Below are 20,679 nucleotides of genomic sequence, written 5' to 3'. Positions count from 1 at the left end.
AGTTTAAGCAGACTGTGATTGTCTATTGTGACTTAGATGAAGATCAGATCACATTTTATGACCAATTTGTGCAGAAATCCATATCATTCCAAAGGGTTCACATACATTTTCTTGCAACTGTATATTGGTCAAATTTTTGCATCAGTATTTGAATGCCAAAACAATTAGTGGGTACATATCTTTCCATTATTACTTTTCTGTGTTTTGGTCCCATCGTTTATTTTGACATACAAATAGATGTGAATGAGACCTAAAGCAGAGAAAAGCTATGGATTCTACTCCACACAATTTTGCTTGAAGATCCATTAATAACTGCCTAGATGTCCATTATAAAATGCTAAAATTAAAGGGGCTGCACCAGATTAGAAAGACAAGTCTGCTTAATTCCAGCAACAGTGACACAACTGTCCATATGTAAGATGTAAATGCCCTTACCCCCTTACAAAAGAATAACCATGTGTCCTTTGTGGTAACCGCCTGCTGCTATGCGTTGTGATTGTCCCTATGCAAAACGATATTTTCCAATTAAAGAGAAGCACCACCTTGTGGAAGTGGCTTAAAGGGGTTATTATATCAAAATACCTCATATCTCCCCACACTTGTGTGTGATCTGTAACACCCCAGAGTTGTGTTACGAAACTCTTTTACCCTGCTACAATCTGTTAAGGGCCTTGACATTGTCATCTTATGTGATTTTACATAATATCTCCACAAATGTGCATTCTAGGCCTTGTAAATATACAGGGTGGGCCATTTATATGGATACACCTTAATAAAATGGGAATGGTTGGGGATATTAACTTCCTGTTTGTGGCACATTAGTATATGTGAGGGGGGAAACTTTTCAAGATGGGTGGTGACCATGGCGGCCATTTTGAAGTCGGCCATTTTGAATCCAACTTTTGTGTTTTCAATAGGAAGAGGGTCATGTGACACATCAAACTTATTGGGAATTTCACACGAAAAACAATGGTGTGCTTGGTTTTAACGTAACTTTATTCTTTCATGAGTTATTTACAAGTTTCTCTTTGTTTACAGCCATTGACATGTCGTTGAGGTTAACACGTGAGGAGCGGATAGAAATTGTGTTGATGTCTGGTGAACGCAGTAACCGGGTCATTGCAGCAGATTTCAATGCAAGATACCCTACAAGACCACCCATCTCCCATGCTACAGTTAGCAAACTGCTTGCTAAGTTTCGTGAAACTGGTTCAGTGTTGGATTTGCCAAAATGTGGATGCATGAAATCTGTCTCTAATGAAGAAACATCAGTGGCTGTCCTAGCTTCATTCAGCAAGAGCCCACAGCGTAGCACTCGCGCATTTGTCACTGGAGAGTGGCATTAGTCGAGCATCCCTTCGGCGGATATTAGCTACTCACAAATGGCACCCTTACAAACTCCAGCTACTGCAGCATCTCAACGAGGATGACCCAGATCGGCGCACTGAATTTGCAGAATGGGCAAAACAAAAATTGGAACAGGACCCTCAGTTTACGCAGAAGATTTTGTTCAGTGCTGAGGCAAACTTTTATGTGAATGGTGAAGTTAACAAACAAAACCACCGCTATTGGTCTGACACTAACCCACATTGGATAGATCCCTCCAAGACTGTTGGAACAAATAAATTGATGGTATGGTGTGGTATATGGGGTACAAAGATAGTGGGGCCATTCTTCATCAATGGAAACCTCAAGGCCACTGGATATGCGAAATTGCTACATGATTATGTTTTTCCCTCTTTATGCACTGAAGCTGGCACGTTCCCTGAGTTTTCCAGCAAGATGGTGCACCATCACATTATGGGTGTCAGGTCTGAGCATTCCTAGATGAACAGTTTCCTGGAAAATGGATTGGTCGTCGTGGGCCAGTTGAATGGCCCCCAAGGTCTCCCGATCTGACCCCCTTAGACTTTTATCTTTGGGGTCATCTGAAGGCAATTGTCTATGCTGTGAAGATACGAGATGTGCAGCACCTGAAACTACGGATACTGGAAGCCTGTGCTAGCATTTCTCCTGCGGTGTTGCTATCAGTGTGTGAAGAGTGGGAGAAGAGGGTTGCATTGACAATCCAACACAATGGGCAGCACATTGAACACATTTTATAAGTGGTCAGAAACTTGTAAATAACTCATGAAAGAATAAAGTTACGTTAAAACCAAGCACACCATTGTTTTTCTTGTGAAATTCCCAATAAGTTTGATGTGTCACATGACCCTCTTCCTATTGAAAAAACAAAAGTTGGATTCAAAATGGCCGCCATGGTCACCACCCATCTTTAAAAGTTTCCCCCCTCACATATACTAATGTGCCACAAACAGGAAGTTAATATCACCAACCATTCCCATTTTATTAAGGTGTATCCATATAAATGGCCCACCCTGTATATTGTTGTCATTCTTCATGTTCACCAGCAGGTGGCAGCAATGTATTCAGCAAGGACTTAAGTCAGTTTTAGTGTTTCTGAGCTGGAATAGTTCATTCCAGTTTAGCTCCCCCCTCTTTAAGCAGAGTGGGAGGCTCCTATATCCTGCCTCATGGGGAGGGAAGGAAGTTAAGTTAGTGTGCCAGCCACCCTGGCTTGGGGAAGGCTGTGCGTGTAGGAGCTCCCAGATATAGGGATCCAAAGCCAGGATCTTGTCTCAGCTGAGACATTGATCATCATCCCCAGCCTGAGCCCTTCAGCCTCAGATAGTAGAAGCAAGCAGACAACTCCAGAATTCCAGGAAGAAGCATACCCTGTGAAGCTAACTGAGTCATAGTCCAGAGACCCCAGGAGAAGCCATAATCCTCCTCAGCAAGTCAGTCCCAAGACAGCAGAAGATAGATAGTGCAGAAGCCAAATTCCTGCCACATTCCAGAGCTACTAAGCAGATGTCCCTTTCCTGCAAAAGCTCCAGGCACATGATAGAGCAGAAGATAGTTTCCTGCCACACATTGCCAATACCTGCTGGGACCAAAGACTATTGCTGTACCTTGCTTGGATGAAAGCTACTACCAGTAAAGACAAGTTTGAACTTTATTCAAGGTCTGGATCTCAATTACTGCTGCTAATTCCTCAATTACTCCTACTAGCACCACACTCATTTTATTGCAAGTGAGCCAGGATCCAGAAGTCCAGCCGTACCCAGGTAGGAGACACCGTTGACACTATTGCCATTACCACACAGAGACATTACACCACTCTGGCATTCCTAACCTGGTACGTGCGTTACAACACCTTAAAGGGCCCTGTGTTAGTACCCTGCGCACGCTGCAATTGGCGTCACGAACAAAACTATAAACTATCACTTACACCTGACCCAGCCATTGCATATTATTGGCGTCAGAGTGCATACCCTAATCCGGCTCTATTGCAGATCTATGATACGCTATGTGATATATGTGCCTTATGCCACTGTGAGATACCAGGGAATGGTAAAATGTAATTGTACTACTGAGTGTGAAACGGCCTGTATGTATTGAGGGCATGTGCCTATTTATATACTATTTTGGTGATATCACAGGTAGCCTGCAATAGAGGAGTGACACACTGGGATTCATTCTCCATGCAGGATGATGATGGGTGCTGCACTTATAGTGGTGGTAAACCACACTGTGAAAAGCACTTTGTTAATTGTAAAACTGCATTGTGAACTGATGGCAGGAAGGGGTTAGCTGTCAGAGACATGCAAGAGCTGGGTCAGTGGAGTAGTTAGGCCCACTAGAAACCCATTGATGAGCCTTTTATGTAAGTGCCAGAACTGAAACGCTTGTTGACCCTCATGAGTATGCAACCACTAATCTAGTCATCTAGTTTGTAACATCAAGCTTGTTGCCTCAGATGAGTTCATTAAATGCTGTTCCTGTTAGATCTGTGTCCACCTGCTGTTTCCTTTTTCCTTGAGTGGAGAACCTTGTATACCACTTATGGGCTGAAAAGATCCTTTCGTAAGGTCTGACACTGTTCCCACATTACACAGTGCTATTAAAATAAATGGAAATGAACTTCTACATCACACACAACCTATGGAATTGTTTTTGGAAGAAGGAGGCATGTTTTTCTAATCTTGGACAACCTTAAATGCTGAAGACTGTACCATTGTACAATACTTACCAAGTGAAGGGTGAGATTAACTTGTAAATCATTATCAAGTTCCAGTGTGCTAGGTATAGTTAGGACAATAATGGGATTAGGCCTCATGCACACGGCAGGTCCGCAATATATGGGCATCGGCCATTTGTGCACCCCATCACAGATATGGACCTATTCACTTGAATGGGTCCAGAATTCGGAAGGTGCGGTCGAGAAAGGAAGCATTATGGAGTGCTTATATGGGTTTTTGGTCAGTGCCTCAGCACCACAAAAAAGTAGAATGGGTCCACATACGGCGGGCACATGGTCGGTGCCCTTGTATTGCGGACCACAACACGTGCACAGGCCAACAATGGCCGTATGCATGAGCCCTTATATTGTATTTTACTTGAACTTGAAATTACTTATAGATGACCCCTTGCAATGGAGAAATGCAGGCTTTTGTGGGGACAAAAAAACACAATAAATATTCCATTAAAGTCACTTACATAGTAAAGATTTTCATTTTCTGTGGGAATCACAAACTCTATTCTCTTCACACATGTGTTTGGTTCTTTTTCCACAAAGGATTTCACTACCTCTCCAATTATGTGTGCTGCTGCTTCAGGGGGAAAACATAGTTTTGCTCCAGGTCCTATAACAGACATAGCCACAGAATGCAAATTCTTAACCTGACAGAAATTGAGAGTAGCAGAAAGTCCTTTTATCAGAGCCTGCAAAAGACAAGATTATTAATTCAGTTTATAGTCAGCCTATAAAGTATAGTACACTATGCGAAACACGCTCACTCAGCAGAAAGATGTAGTATTCTTTTATTATTTGAACGGGTCTTTGGAGTTGCATGGGATCATGAGAATGGAGGGATTGACCGCAAAAGCTCATGAGTAGGGTTATTGGCTACGCTCGGGTCCACTACCCCATCATTTAGCTAACTAACCTTCCCCATTTCCTCTCCCAATAACCACACACAGCCACTGTTTGGATTAAATCGGCCACAGCAGCCGTCTTTTATTAAATAATATAAATAACATGAATAAACATAACACTTGATATAACAATGACATATATATATAAATATATACATGTCTAACTGACGAGGGGGGGTCCTAGAAGCCGCCTAACTGCACCTTAAACGACCACAAACCACCACGGCAATTCCATCTTGCCCCCAGCCGCGTACCACAAGCTCGGGGACACCAACTGACGGACGCCATACCAAGCCAACCAGGTGCCCCAACTCTGAGAGTCCAGCCCCACCATTGAGGCCCTCTCATTCACCGTTACCATCCAGTAGCCCCAGCTTCTATGACCTCCCCCCGCCACGACTGCTGCGACAAACGCAACACTTAAAGACACACTCCGTCCACCACCCCTTGTCCATTTTTTTTTTTTTTTTTTTATACATTTATTTATTTATAAAATACACATTTTTTTTTTTTTTTTTTTTTTATATATGCATCCCCTCTATAATATATACCGTTGCCGCCCTGAAACATCCAAGTACACACTACGGGAGGGAGGGAGGGAGGGAGATGCTGGCTCTCTGCTCCTAAAATGGCGGGCGCTGACCTGCCTCACCACTACTTCAGCCTGCCGCTCCCCGCCCCTTTCTAGCTCCTCCCCCTTTTTCCTGCACTCATCCACTTAACCCTTACCTTCCCTGACCCTTGCTCACAAAACCCCTCATGCCGGCCTCCCCTGAAGCGTGCCGCTTCGTCCGGCCTCACTTGAGTAGGGTTATTGGCTACGCTCGGGTCCACTACCCCATCATTTAGCTAACTAACCTTCCCCATTTCCTCTCCCAATAACCACACACAGCCACTGTTTGGATTAAATCGGCCACAGCAGCCGTCTTTTATTAAATAATATAAATAACATGAATAAACATAACACTTGATATAACAATGACATATATATATAAATATATACATGTCTAACTGACGAGGGGGGGTCCTAGAAGCCGCCTAACTGCACCTTAAACGACCACAAACCACCACGGCAATTCCATCTTGCCCCCAGCCGCGTACCACAAGCTCGGGGACACCAACTGACGGACGCCATACCAAGCCAACCAGGTGCCCCAACTCTGAGAGTCCAGCCCCACCATTGAGGCCCTCTCATTCACCGTTACCATCCAGTAGCCCCAGCTTCTATGACCTCCCCCCGCCAACAACGCGCAGCTTGACAGCCCTTAAGCTCGCGCGTTCCGCCACACCCGGAGGGCTGTTTCAATACCTCCCTGCAAGTCCAGTGACCACAAATCAATGCCCACCGCATTGAGGTGGACTCCATCCTGTCTCCAAAAGCCTCCTGTTCCTGCTTCCAACTCGGGGTGCCTCACCACCACCGCCCCATGTTTGGCACAGAACCGCCCAATCACCCTGTTCAGCTTAATCCTAGCCTTATTCAGCCTTTCAACCGATCTCGCCTCCCTCCAGACCTTCCTGGGGACAATGTCCGACCACACAGTGACAACTGACGGGAAGAGGGACCACAAACGCAAAAAATCAAAACGTATGTCCCTGATCAACTCTCTGCAAGGTCGGACCCCTAGGTCATTTCCCCCAACATGCAACACCAAGATATCTGGGACTCTATCTAACCTGGCTTGCCGATGAACCTCCTGCAAAACACTACCCCACACCATACCTCTGCGTCCGATCCATCTTACTATGGCTGTCCCCCGATCAAACCCCAGCTGCCGCCCATTCTGCCGAACATCCGCTCGTAATGCCCCCCAGAACACGAACGAATGGCCCAGGATCCAAACTAATAACGGGGCATCACCTGAAAAAAGAACGAGACAAACATGGTTAGACCCAGCCTTAAACTGCCCCTAAACGCACATACAGCCGAAAACGCTCCGACTCCCACCTCCCAATACGCTTAATCACTTCATCTCGCACCCCCAAGCGAGCAGCCTCCGTGGCAGCACCTATCCTGAAGGAATGACCCGTAAACTTGCCAGAGTCCATTCCTAGATTACGCAAACATTTCTTGAATACCGCTATAAATTGAAATCGTGATAAAAAGGAGCCATCCTCGTGTCTGAGAATCGGTCCTGCCGCGACCCCTGCCCTTCCTTGAAAATCCCGCAAACACCGTACTGGACACAATAGACATCCCGGCACCTCAAACAATGAGACTAAATGACCCCTCCCCTCCTGATCCGTCTTTGAAAATCTCAGATAAATCAGCACCCTGTCGTCATATAACGTTACATCCTCACTCCTCAGACCCCCTTCCCGCTGCACACTTGCACACACTAACTCCCCTAAACGAAAGGCTCCGAAAAAAGCCAGAGCAAAGGCTAGTCTAAATAAGCTCACCTCCCAAGCCGAGCGACACACTCCAGCTACCTGCTCCCCTAACTGTAACAATAACGAAAAGGACACCGGTAGGCGGGAATCTTTGACACGCTGAAACCTTCTATAACCCTTCAAAATTTGTCGGACCAAAAAGGACTTAGTAATGTCCGGGGAATTCCGCAACTTGAATCCGAAAGCCAAGCCCGCCATGCAACCATTGATCTTGGCAACCGACCAACCTTGATCCTTCACGTGGCCAATGAACAGTAACAACGGAATTTCCCCGTCCAGTACCTCGACCCCTAGGTCATTACACCACTGCTGCCACCTACTCCAAGCCCTATCGTACATCCTCCACGTGCCTTCACTCAATGATGCCTGCAACAGACAAGCTACGGTACCTCCAGGATCTCCCACAACGACTCTGGACACACCAATCCGACCTGACTCGCCTCCGGGGCCAGCTGGCGAAACCGCTCCCACTGAAAACGAGAAAGTGCGTCAGCTATACAGTTAGAGGAACCAGGCACATGCACCGCAAACACCCAAGCATTAAGGGACAAACACCGGAGAACCAACTGCTGCAATAGGCAAATAACTGGGGGGGAAGAAGCCGTTACCCTGTTGATGGCTTGCACAACTCCCAAGTTGTCACAATGGAAACGAACCTTCTTGTGCCGAAACTTCTCCCCCCAGAGCGTGACTGCCAACACAATGGGGAAGAGTTCCAACAATGCCACGTTTTTTACCCACCCTTTTCGTACCCAGGACTCAGGCCACCGACCCGCACACCACTGCCCTTCACAGTACGCCCCAAAACCCGCTCCACCCGCAGCATCCGTAAACAATTCGAAATCAAACGCATCAACCACCCCCCCCCATAACTAATGCTCTGCCATTAAACTGTTTTAAAAAGGAATCCCAAACTTTCAAATCCCCTTTCAACTCACTGCCTAGTCTAATAAAATGGTGGGGAGACACCACCCCTCCTGTCGCCGAAGCCAACCTCCTACTAAAAATGCGGCCCATAGGTAGGATTCTGCATGCAAAATTTAATTTGCCCAACAAAGACTGCAGGTCCCGCAGACGAATCTTTTTTGCTGTCAATGCCGCCGCCACCTCTGTTCTTAAATCTGACACTTTGTCTACTGGTAGCCTACACTCCATCCGCTGTGTATCTATGACAATACCCAAAAAACTTAGCTCAGTAGCCGGCCCCACCGTTTTGTCCACCGCTAACGGGACTCCAAAACACTCAAAAACAGACTGTAATGTGGATAACAACAACGAACAAACCCTGGATCCCCCCGGCCCCAAACACAGGAAATCATCCAAATAATGAATGACAGAGTGACAACCTGATTCCTGAACCACCACCCACTCCAGAAAAGAACTGAAACGCTCAAAATATGCACACGATATTGAACAGCCCATTGGCAAACACCTATCCACAAAATAAGCGCCATTCCAAAAACAACCCAGTAAATACAAACTATCCGGGTGAACTGGCAACAACCGAAATGCCGCTTCAATGTCACATTTTGCCAACAGGGTACCCGGACCCAGCTTCCTTACCCACTCCACAGCCGCATCAAAGGAGGCATAAACCACAGAACAAAGTTCCGGGTCAATGCCCTCATTGACCGACGCACCCTTAGGGAATGATAAATGGTGGATGAGCCTAAATTTATTAGGCTCCTTCTTAGGGATCAAACCCAAAGGGGAAACTCGCAAGTTACTGATGGGTGATGTAACAAACGGACCATCCATCCTCCCTAGGGAAACCTCTTTAGCTAACTTTCCTGTCACTATGTCCGGGAACTGCAATGCCGAGCGCAAATTCTTCCGCTTCTCTAAGACTGGTAACGGGTGTGAAGGTATATGAAAACCGAACTTAAACCCTGAATACAAAAATTCAGCTAACTCCTGGTTCGGATATCTATTTAGATGCCCCACCATCCTTTCCACTCGCACTGGGGTCTGCCCCTTTTGCAAAACTATCCCCCCCCCTTTGTCTACCCCCTCTAAAACATCTGCTAGCCCCATGGCCCCCGCCACACACGGAACATTCATGCCTAAATTTGCATTTTTGGCCGAATTTGCAACTTCCCTCATTGAAAAGGAAGCAGTATCCTCTTCCAACTGGGGGCGTCCCTGTACCTTGCTGTACCCCAACCCCTGACTCACTCCGAAAGGACTGACCACTCCTACCTGGCGCTGTCACCCTCATCCATAACGCAATGTCCTTATGGTCCCATCTCATATTAGGACGGACCGCTTTCCTCTGACGAAACTGCTCGTCATAACGTAACCACCCGGAACCCCCATACACTCTATAGGCTTCCCCAATAGCATCCAGATAGCAAAATAAAGGGGAACAGCATTCCGGACTCTTCTCCCCAATCACACTTGCCAAAATAGCAAAGGCCTGTAGCCAATTACTAAATGACCTAGGGATAAGGCGATAGCGACGCTTATCATCATCCTCCTTTCTTACTCCATCCTTTTTTACCACATCAAGGTTGAACCGCTCCAACGGAAGCAGCGAAAAAATTTCTATATACTCTCCCTTCCAAATTTTCTCACGCACCTCCGTTTTCAAATGCGCTCCCAGGGGACCCTCAAAGCAAACATACACCTCCCCTTTTGCGGCGTCATCTAATCTGGGCCTATCCTCCTCACCTCCCGCCTGCGTCTGCACTGACACTGATTCGGCTACACCCGTGCTATTGGCCACTGCTACATTACTATTGTTAGCGGTCGCCGGTACATTGCTATTTTCTGCCCCCAACCCCCACGCTGCTAAGGGGGTAGCCCCCGTTGCCCCCCTATCCTGACTAACCCCAGCTAAACCACACAGCAAGCGCCCCAAACCACCGATAATAGCACTATTGCTCCCCCCCGCCCCAGGCGCCACATTAAATATAGATAACAGTGTTCCCAGTGATGTCTCACCTAGCTGCCCGGGTGCTGTGAACCCGGCAGCCGCAGGTCCTGATTCCTGACGGACGACTCCTGGATCCACGACGTTCCTTTGATGGGTACTTGCGCTGTTCGCCGGCAGCACCCCAGCCGGATCACTGCTGGGTGCGTTAGGGATGGCTCCGGGACGCCCTCTGTCCTCAACGGTGTCAGGACCAGTAGCGAACTGTCCGCCCTCAGGAAATGGCCTGCGCAACTCCCTGTCCTCCATATAAGCATCTGCACGCCTGTCTTCATGCCCAAGAGGCCTGCTCTGGGGCGGGGAGCCGTCCAGAACAGCCTCGTCCTCCTCCTCTGTAAGAAGCGCATCATGGCAAGGCCTGCGCCCGTCCCTGGCACCTACAGGCGCAGCCTCGTGTGCCACTGAAAGGGGCTCATCCTGTAAGGGCCTGCGCCGGGCCGCCCTGGCCGACCGCGCAGCCCCGCTGCTGCCTCTGCTGCCACTACCTCTCCCACGCTGAGCAGGCCTCCGACTCCTGGGGACAGGAGGGGATCCTGCAGAACCAGGTCCTGACTCCCCTGTTGCTGGCGCGATGGGCTGAGGGGAAGGCCCCACAGCCTCTGGAGGGTCCCGCCGGACATATGGATTCCTCCCACGCCGGGAGGCCGCAGTAGCCTTAGAATGCTCCCGGCGTGGAGGGTCCCTTGTGGGGCTCCTGACACGGCGCCGGACCCGGGGGGGTAAATCAGGGCTCAGGCGCGCCGGCGGCCGTACCCGCCGCGGCCGTGTAGCTGCTGGAGTAGGGCTAGACGTACCCACCTCCGCCCCCCCTAGCAATGCGGTCACCTGCTGCTCCAGCCAGTCGCTGCCCCTGGTGTCCGCCGCTTCCCTCAAGCGCCGCAGCATCACCTCCACTGCTTCTGCCATTGCTGAATCCGATGCTGCAGTTCAGAAGATGTTGGCTCTCTGCCAGATGCTGGCTCTCTGCTCCTAAAATGGCGGGCGCTGACCTGCCTCACCACTACTTCAGCCTGCCGCTCCCCGCCCCTTTCTAGCTCCTCCCCCTTTTTCCTGCACTCATCCACTTAACCCTTACCTTCCCTGACCCTTGCTCACAAAACCCCTCATGCCGGCCTCCCCTGAAGCGTGCCGCTTCGTCCGGCCTCACTTGACCACTCTGCTGCACTACTCTTCATTTAGCATCTGTGGAAAACTTTTCTGGATTGTCCTGAGTGTGTGGCCCTAATCTACTGATGTTTGAAATAATGCTGTTGTGTGACTCTAGACAAAGGCTATGGATACCATTGGGGCACCTTTATTAAAAATGTTCTGCCCCTTTCTCTTTACAGGGTTGATATTCTCTATTAGTAGGCTCTTAGCTCACACTGTCAGGATGCTCGGCTGATGTGAAGTATCTCATAAATACTCATTATAGCTAAATTCTTATGTTACTAATAAGAATGTGGCTTACCTAAGTATTTATGAGCTGCAAGTAATTTAGAGATGTGTTATCAGATGATGGCACAAAGTGAAAGTAAGATGCTCATAGCTAGGCTAAAATGGCTGAAAATGTTTAATAAAGACCAACTAAAATGATTTTGGCTCAAAATGAGTAAAATTCAATCATAAAAAAAAAAATTGCCCATGAAGGTTTTCATATCCTTTAAGGGCCATGCTTGGAATGAGTCAGTAAAGGTAACGTATGCATATGGCTTTAGACCTTACTGCCCATGGTTTGGGTTATATTGCTTCTGATGCCTGCCACACTAGTGAGACAGACTGGCCATATAATCTAGGACTGCACCCTACAGTTGGGCATTGCAGAGATGCCTTTAGTCATTTGGGAAGATTGCTAGTGTCTATGGAGAGAAAGAGACTCAGGCATGACCACCATTTAAAATGGCCACCTCCTATACACAGCGCTTGGGAAAAGACTACTCTGAAGTGCTTTAGAACTGTGTTTACTGTGTCTGTTCTTCCCGATTCTTCTGTCTTGCACCCAGCTTCTAAGCTAACATCAAAGCCACTCCAGCCACCACCAGAGGGGAAGGGGTTGAACCATGCCACTTCACTGCACATATAGCCTGCGAAAGCGCTGGAGCAGGGAATAGCCAGTGTGAGGACTACAACCACCCTCATTGTCTCTGCCACCACTCCTATCCTATCCAACCACTAACATGCCTCTCCTGCAGGCTGTTATGCGCTCTATACATTAATGGCCTATTTTCAGAACAGACAACATTGGCAACAATGCGATACTGGTCCTGAGGATAGGACATGAATATGAAAGTATGAGGGGAAAAAAGGAAATAAACCAATGTATGGAAGCTGAAAAAATGTAAATTATGTAGTCTGATTACAAAAATGTTATCTTTTTTGTATGCCTCTTTATTGACTATTTGACCTTTCTTTGATGTACAGTAATAGGGTGTAATTAGAGATGATTGAATTTCTTGAAATTAGTTTCAGGTCAGATTCTAACAAATTGGTGAAAACATTTGATTGAGGTCAGAATCAATTCTTATTCTCTCTTTTAATTAATTAATTTTTTGTTCAGTTTATACATCCCACCAACCCTTCAAACTCTAACACAATAGTAAATAATGTAAGAGTAAAGCCTCATTCACACTTCAGTGATTTCCATCAGTGATTTTGAGCCAAACCCAGTTGTGGCCCTAAAAACAGAACAGGTGCAGATCTTTCCCTTATGCCGTGTCTGTGTAGCTCCAATCCTGGTTGTTGAAAAACTGCCTGATAGGAACTTTAAAATAAAATACCAAAACTTTATTGTGTCATTTCTAAAATAGGAATCAGAGACTAAGACGAGTGTATCAGGCTAGAGTGTCGGCCCCTAATATGGAGGAAGAACATACGTCATATAAATGATGTTCTCCAGCACCACAATTATTTAGTGGAGTATAGGAAGGCGTATTATTCAACACTCTACAAATATAGTAGCACTGATAATGTTGATATTGACATCAGTGCTACTAGAGGATATGGATCGAGGTGCTTCCTATAGTTTCAGGCATATACCTTATACATTGTCCACATCACCCTATCCACATACTGCCAAAACAGGGCTACATGCAGAGCAGTCAAGGAGTATGTCAGTCCAATGTATGCTGCAGCTCAATTCGGACTGAGCTAGTAGACTAGCTAAAGCACACTCCCTAGATAGTAATCTCCCTACCTATGTGCCCTCTATTAACACTGCCTCCACTCAACGCGGTAGTGAACCCGCACTTCATCAGGAGCAGAACAGTTAACGAGGTACTGTAAGTTTTTGTTACATAAACTCGCCACACAGAGTGGCGTGCAGCATGGAAGCATCGGCGCTTTGATTGCCGTGTCGGCCGCCCGCTCGCAGGCTTTAAATAACCGTGACTCCTCCCCTCAGTAGGCGTGGTCTTGGACGGCACCCAATCCTAGCGGAGGTGTGTCACACATCACACCCCACTGCGTGGCGTCGTCCCAGGTAGGATATTCCGCTGCTGAGTGATGTTGCCTCCTTAGGCCCCTTTCACACGAGCAAGTTTTCCGCGCGGGTGCAATGCGTGACGTGAACGCATAGCACCCGCACTGAATCCTGACCCATTCATTTCAATGGGTCTGTGTACATAAGCGTTGTTTTTCACGCATCCGTTCTGCGTTGCGTGAAAATCGCAGCATGTTCTATATTCTGCGTTTTTCATGCAGCCCTGGCCCCATAGGCCCCTTTCACACGAGCGAGTTTTCCACGCGGATGCGTTGCGGGAGGTGAACGCACAGCATCCGCACGGAATCCTGACCCATTCATTTCTATGGGGCTGTTCACATGAGCGATGATTTTCACGCATCACTTGTGCGTTGCGTGAAAATCGCAGCATGCTCCTCTTTGTGCGTTTTTCACGTAACGCAAGCCCCATAGAAATGAATGGGGTTGCATGAAAATCGCAAGCATCCGCAAGCAAGTGCGGATGCGGTGCGATTTTCACGTATGGTTGCTAGGAGACGATCGGGATGGAGACCCGATCATTATTATTTTACCTTATAACATGGTTATAAGGGAAAATAATAGCATTCTGAATACAGAATGCATAGTAAAACAGCGCTGGAGGGGTTAAAAAAAATAAAATAATCATTTAACTCACCATAATCCACTTGTTCGCGAACTTCTGTGATGCTTTTTTCACTGATGGTTGCTAAGAGATGTTGTTTGTAAACCTTCCGTTTTTTATCACGCGCGTGAAAAACGCATCAAAACGCATCGCACCCGCGCGGAAAAAACTGAACGCAATCGCAGACAAAACTGACTGAACTTGCTTGCAAAATAGTGCGAGTTTCACTGAACGCACCCTGAACGCATCCGGACCTAATCCGTCATGCTCGTGTGAAAGGGGCCTTAGGCTGGGTTCACACTTGAGCATTTTACAGCGCGTTCAAACGCGCTGTAAAATGCTCATCACATGAAAACCAATGCTTCCCTATGGCCCTGGTTCTCACTTGAGCGTTTTTACAGCGCGTTTGAACACGCTGAAAAACGCCTTACGCTCAAACAAGTTCTTGAGCTTCTTTGGGGCGTTTTGACGCGCGTTTGTGGCCATAGGACACTGCAGTCAATCACACAAACGCGCGTCAAACACGCGTTTACTATTGCAAAAAAAGCGCATAAAAACGCGCGACAAAAACGCGCGTTAAACGCGCATATAAAATGGGCTCAAGTGTGAACCCAGCCTTAGGCTACATTCACACGTCCGTGGTGTGTTGCGGATCCACAAATTGCGGGTCCGCAACACACCAGCCCGTCACCCCCATTGAAATGCCTATTCTTGTCCGCAAGCTGCGGACAAGAATAAGACATGCTCTATCTTTTTGCGGAGCTGCGGACCCAAAATCAGGGCCGCGCTCCGCAATTGCGGCTGCAGACAGCACACTGTGTGCTGTCCGCAACCATTCCGTCCCCATAGAGAATGAATGGGTCCGCACCCTTTCCGCAAAATTGCGGAAAGGATGCGGACCCATTTTGCGGGAAAATGTGCGGGTGCGTTGCGGGAACACCCGCGATTTTTCCGCGCGAGTGCAAAACATTGTAATGCGTTTTGCACTCGCGTGAGAAAAATCGTGCGTGTTTGGTACCCAAACCCAAACTTCTTCACAGAAGTTCGGGTTTGGGATCGGTGTTCTGTATATTGTATTATTTTCCCTTATAACATGGTTATAAGGGAAAATAATAGCATTCTGAATACAGAATGCATAGTAAAACATCGCTGGAGGGGTTAAAAAAATAAAAATAAATTTTTAACTCACCTTAGTCCACTTGTTCGCGGCCCGGCATCTCCTTCTGGCTTCATCTGATCTCTGTGCAGCAACAGGACCTGTGGTGACGTCATTCCGGTCATCACATTGTACGTCACATGATCTTTTACCATGGTGATTCACCATGGTAAAAGATCATGTGACGTACCATGTGATGACCGGAGTGACGTCATCAAAGGTCCTTGACCTATAATTAATGCTCACCACAGGTCCTATTCAGTAAAGGGGACAGAAGGAGATGCCGGCATCGCAAACAAGTGGATTAAGGTGAGTTAAATTATTTTTTATTTATTTTTAACCCCTCCAGCGCTGTTTTACTATGCATTCTGTATTCAGAATGCTATTATTTTCCCTTATAACCATGTTATAAGGGAAAATAATAATGATCGGGTCTCCATCCCGATCGTCTCCTAGCAACCGTGCGTGAAAATCGCACCGCATCCGCACTTGCTTGCGGATGCTTGCGATTTTCACGCAACCCCATTCACTTCTATGGGGCCTGCGTTACGTGAAAAACGCACAAAGAGGGGCATGCTGCGATTTTCACGCAACGCACAAGTGATGCGTGAAAATCACCGCTCATGTGAACAGCCATATAGAAATGAATGGGTCAGGATTCTGTGCGGATGCTGTGCGTTCACCTCCCGCAACGCATCCGCGCGGAAAACTCGCTCGTATGAAAGGGGCCTTAGTGTTGGAAACTAGGTATATGGGGGACCTTGATGCGGCTATTTAGCCAGCGATTATATACAACAAGAAAATGCCCTAGGTAAAAACTAACTAAGGGCATTAAATCCAATTGGAATGCATAAATGTCAAGCAAGATGATATTGTATGGGGGGACCGATAATTATCAATCCACAAATGACAAAACCTATAAACTATAGGTTTAGATGATGATAAAGGCAGAATAGATATCTAAAATCATACCAATTACACACGCAAGCAAACCATAAAAGACTACAAATGGTGCAGAGGGGCGCATTAAATGAAAGGGCACAATGGTAACGACCCAGAAAGATGTAATTATCCTGGGGTGTCTATAATATGGCCCATCAGATGAGTAATAATCAGTGTGTATTCCGCAGACAATCATATAAAAACACACAAAGGAAATAGCATCATTTAGACCCTGTGTTCTCACGGTCTGCATCCTAAAAATCCACTGAGCCTCTGTTCGAACATCTCTCTGACATTAGGAACGAGAGAGATACACCAATCGCACGCCATGTCAGTGAATGCCATGAAGGACAAACTGAGGTTGTCAAATTTCAGGGTATCGAACATGTCACACGACCCATACGGGGTGGTGATATGGACACCATTCTGTTACGGAAAGAGGCTCAGTGGATTTTTAGGATGCAGACTGTAAGACCACAGGGTCTAAATTGTGCTGTTACTATAGGAGGCACCTTGATCCATCAGTGCCACTATATTTGTAGTGTTGAATAATACGCCTTCCTATACTCCACTAAATAATTGTGGGGCTGGGGAACATAATTTATATGACGTATGTTCTTCCCCCATATTGAGAGGCAACACTCTAGCCCAGGGGTACTCAACTAGTTTTATTAAAGGTCCACATACCTGGGTCTGCAGTCAGGTGAAGGTCCGAGCTGAACGCCAACAGTAAAGATGCCATGCGATCATGTGATACATGCGCGTGGGGCGCTCTGACGTTATAGTGGAGCGCCCCGGGTAAGTCCCAGAATTAGTAATGGCCACATTAGTGCCCCAGTAAGAATAATGCCCCCAGTAAGAATAATGTCCCCATTAGTGCCCCCAGTAAGAGTATTGCCCCCATTAGTGCCCCCCTTCTCTGCTTTTGCAAAAAAATAAAATAAAATTTGCATTCACCTGGCTGCGGTGAACATTCGCTGCTGACTGCAAGCTCAGGACCGGTGCTCCAACGTGATGACGTCTTGTAGGTCCTGTCTTGAGCTTCTAGTCAGCAGGGAGTGTTCTTCACAGCGTGAGCAAATGGAGGTGGAGGTACCGTAATTTTATTAATTTTTTTACTAGCACAAGTAGCGGTGGAGGTAACGGCTGTACTAATGGGCGTTCCATGATGGAAGCGCTCATTAGTAAGGGTACTTTCACACTTGCAGAAGGACGGATCCGACAGGCTGCTCACCCTGTCAGATCCATCTTGCCACTACTTCGCCGTGCCGCTGCTCTGTGCCCATCGACTATAATGGGGATGGGGGCAGAGCTACGGCGCAGCACGATGAGAGGCTGCCAGACTAAAAGTACTACATGTCCGACTTTTCCGTCTGGCGGCCTCACGCCGTGCACTGCCATGCTGCACCGTAGCTCCACTCCCGCTATAGTCAATGGGGAGTGGCAGTCCGGCGAAATAGCGGCAGGACGGATCTGACAGGGTGAACAGCCTGTCGGATCCGTCCTGCCGCAAGTGTGAAAGTACCCTAACAGTCCTTACAGGAAAATTCTGGCACCGGCAGGGGAACTAAAGTACCAGCCTTGCTGGTTAACTACTGGCCGGGTGGCAACCCAAGCCACAGAACAGACATATGATAGTTTTGTTCCGCATCCAATTCCCATTATTGGGGGATTGGATGCGGCCCCTTAATTACAATGGGGCCACAAGAGATGCAGACAGCACACTGCGTGCTGTCTGCATCTTTTTCCGCTCCATTGAAACTAAGGGGTCCGCATCCAATGCCCCAATAATGGGAATTGGATGCGGAACAAAACTATCATGGTTTGATGGGGCTTTATCACTTTATTTAATCAGATTACCTAAAGAAGATGGCCCAGGGGAGATGGGAACACGACACTGCACCCCTTACTTTCCAAATGTGACATTTATTTCATTGGTGGCAGTGGTGATGTCCCTCCCCTCTCCAGCAGCACGTAAGTGTCCTTTGGAGCTTGAAGCTCCCTTACGTGCTGCCGCTGCTGCAGGGGAGGAGGGACCTGTGAGCGCACTGAGGGAGAAAGCTCCCTCCACCTGCAGGTGCCGGATGAAAGCGCTGGTGCCTGCATGTGGAGGGAGCCGTCTCTCACTGCGCCCCTGGGAAGGAGGAAGTTTGCCGGTAAGCTCCGCCTCTTGCACGTACCAGAGTGTGCAGGAGGAGGAGCGCTATATGTGGAGGGAGCCGGCCTGTCTCACTGCGCTCTGGGACAGGAGGAAGTGCGTCGGTAAGCTCCTCCTCCTGCACGGCACAGTGTGCAGGAGATAGTGATGGGAAGTTCGGATCTTTTAGGTGAATCGGTTCATTTGAATCAGCTCATTCGGATCAGAATCGGATCTTCGGTTCACTTGGCGAGTCAGACTGCTGAGCTGACTCGCAAGTGAACTGAAGACTCTAGGTGCCGGTGCGCATGCGCAGCTGCTGACTCAGTCAGTGACACTGCAGTGAGTCGGCTCTTCAGCTCTCTGAAGTTGAACTCGTCTCTGATTAGTATTGAGTGAGTCAGGAAGAGTGATTTTTTTATAGTAAAGGGAAGCTGAGGCTGACGTTGGACAGGCGGACAGGAGGAAGCTGTCACTGTGGTGTGCAATGTGAATTGTTGTCTGTTGTGCATTGTTCCCCACAGTGACAACAGTCTGACACTGACAGTAGTACAACGAACCAAGTGAAGTGAAATGTGAATGCACGCACAGGGAAAACTATGTGCTGAACTGTGTCATCTGTCCCTTCTCTTATCTCTCTGCTCCTTATCACTGCTGCAACAAGAGCCTCAGCCTCAGTGTAAACTGTTTTACAGTCTGACTCCCGGCTCTTCTAACTCAATGAATCGAATGAGTCACTGACTGAGTCGGATCTTTAGATTCTTTTGACTCATTCGATTCATTTAGACTCCCTGACCCTGCACTACTCAGAGAGGAGTCAGAGCTGATAGTGTGCTGTGCTTGCCTCGCCCCCTCAGCTCTGGTCGGTGATTGGTTGGTGGGCGGGGAGGGGTGGGGCTGGCAGAAGCAGCTTCCACTCTAAGATCATATTACTGACTCCTCCCGAGTCCCTCCCTCAGGCTCCTGCTGCCAGCGTGAGCTGAGCGTCTCTGTCTGCAGTGTCTGTGTGCTGTGACTGAGCTGAGCCGTTTCAAACGGATCGGATCACTCTGAACTGAATCGATTGGAGGAGCGCTCTGAAGGATGGCCGGGGTCCGGACAACTGGCGGCCGCGGTCCGTATTTGGACCGCGGTCCGCCAGTTGAGTACCCCTGCTCTAGCCTGATACACTCGCCACTTGAGTGTTAGTTTCTGATTCCTATTTTAGAAATGACACAATAAAGTTGTTATTTTATTTTTAACATTCCTATCAGGCAGTTTTTCAATTACATATTTAGGGACGTATACAGTACATACGTATAATTGTTGAGCATTTACAGTTGTGTTCAAAATAATAGCAGTCAGACATCACTAACCTGATCAATCATTGTTTTTGGTAGAAATGATATTTCTACATGGCAAATAATTTACTAGCAGGTTTAGTAGAGTAATAGAAACTCAACATACCCAACAGTCATGACATGCATGCTGCTGATTCTGTGTAATTTAATCACCTATTAACCACCTCCGGACCGCCTAACGCAGGATCGCGTTCCGGAGGTGGCAGCCCTGCGCACAGTCACGCATATATGCGTCATCTCGCGAGACGCGAGATTTCCTGTGAACGCGCGCACACAGGCGCGCGCGCTCACAGGAACGGAAGGTAAGAGAGTTGATCTCTAGCCTGCCAGCGGCGATCGTTCGCTGGCAGGCTGGAGATGTGTTTTTTTTAACCCCTAACAGGTATATTAGACGCTGTTTTGATAACAGCGTCTAATATACCTGCTACCTGGTCCTCTGGTGGTCCCCTTTGTTTGGATCGACCACCAGAGGACACAGGTAGCTCAGTAAAGTAGCACCAAGCACCACTACACTACACTACACCCCCCCCCCGTCACTTATTAACCCCTTATTAGCCCCTGATCACCCCTGATCACCCCTGATCACCCCATATAGACTCCCTGATCACCCCCCTGTCATTGATTACCCCCCTGTCATTGATCAACCCCCTGTAAAGCTCCATAAGACGTCCGCATGATTTTTACAGATCCACTGATAGATG

The 20,679-nt window shown here is 47.7% G+C and overlaps 2 protein-coding genes across 4 annotated transcripts in view; both read right to left on the bottom strand.

Annotated features, from left to right (window-relative positions):
* Window positions 1–20,679, bottom strand: part of LOC120989484 (protein mono-ADP-ribosyltransferase PARP14-like) — a 142,578-nt gene that overhangs the window by 38,322 nt on the left and 83,577 nt on the right. Inside the window, exon 6 of the mRNA XM_040417611.1 lies at window positions 4,561–4,785. Coding sequence (XP_040273545.1) covers window positions 4,561–4,785 — 225 coding nt within the window. The remainder of the gene's footprint in view (window positions 1–4,560; window positions 4,786–20,679) is intronic.
* LOC120989485 (translation initiation factor IF-2-like) lies at window positions 6,134–11,320 on the bottom strand. 3 transcript variants are annotated; one of them, XM_040417612.1, is made up of 3 exons: window positions 10,336–11,308; window positions 7,782–7,862; window positions 6,134–6,859 (listed from the first exon to the last, which is right to left on the bottom strand). In XM_040417612.1, the coding sequence occupies exons 1-3, from the start codon at window positions 11,228–11,230 to the stop codon at window positions 6,264–6,266; spliced, it is 1,572 nt and encodes a 523-aa protein (XP_040273546.1). In that variant the 5' UTR covers window positions 11,231–11,308; the 3' UTR covers window positions 6,134–6,263. The 3 variants fall into 3 exon arrangements, 2 of the variants coding, with proteins under 2 accessions (XP_040273546.1, XP_040273547.1); XR_005776268.1 differs by having other exon boundaries at window positions 7,782–11,320; XM_040417613.1 differs by lacking the exon at window positions 7,782–7,862.

This window comes from Bufo bufo, chromosome 2, assembly GCF_905171765.1.
Source record: "Bufo bufo chromosome 2, aBufBuf1.1, whole genome shotgun sequence".
NCBI classification, from domain to species: Eukaryota; Metazoa; Chordata; class Amphibia; order Anura; family Bufonidae; genus Bufo; species Bufo bufo.
This window is presented reverse-complemented; position numbering and strand designations above follow the sequence as displayed.

Excerpts from the sequence above, each read along its gene's own strand:
- LOC120989485 (XM_040417612.1), bottom strand. The coding sequence starts at position 11,230 with ATGGCAGAAGCAGTGGAGGTGATGCTGCGGCGCTTGAGGGAAGCGGCG. Across the intron at positions 7,863-10,335 it reads CACAGCACCCGGGCAGCTAG|TGGGAGCGGTTTCGCCAGCT; the intron begins GTGAGACATCAC and ends TCTCGTTTTCAG. Across the intron at positions 6,860-7,781 it reads CGTTGTGGGAGATCCTGGAG|GTGATGCCCCGTTATTAGTT; the intron begins GTACCGTAGCTT and ends TTCTTTTTTCAG.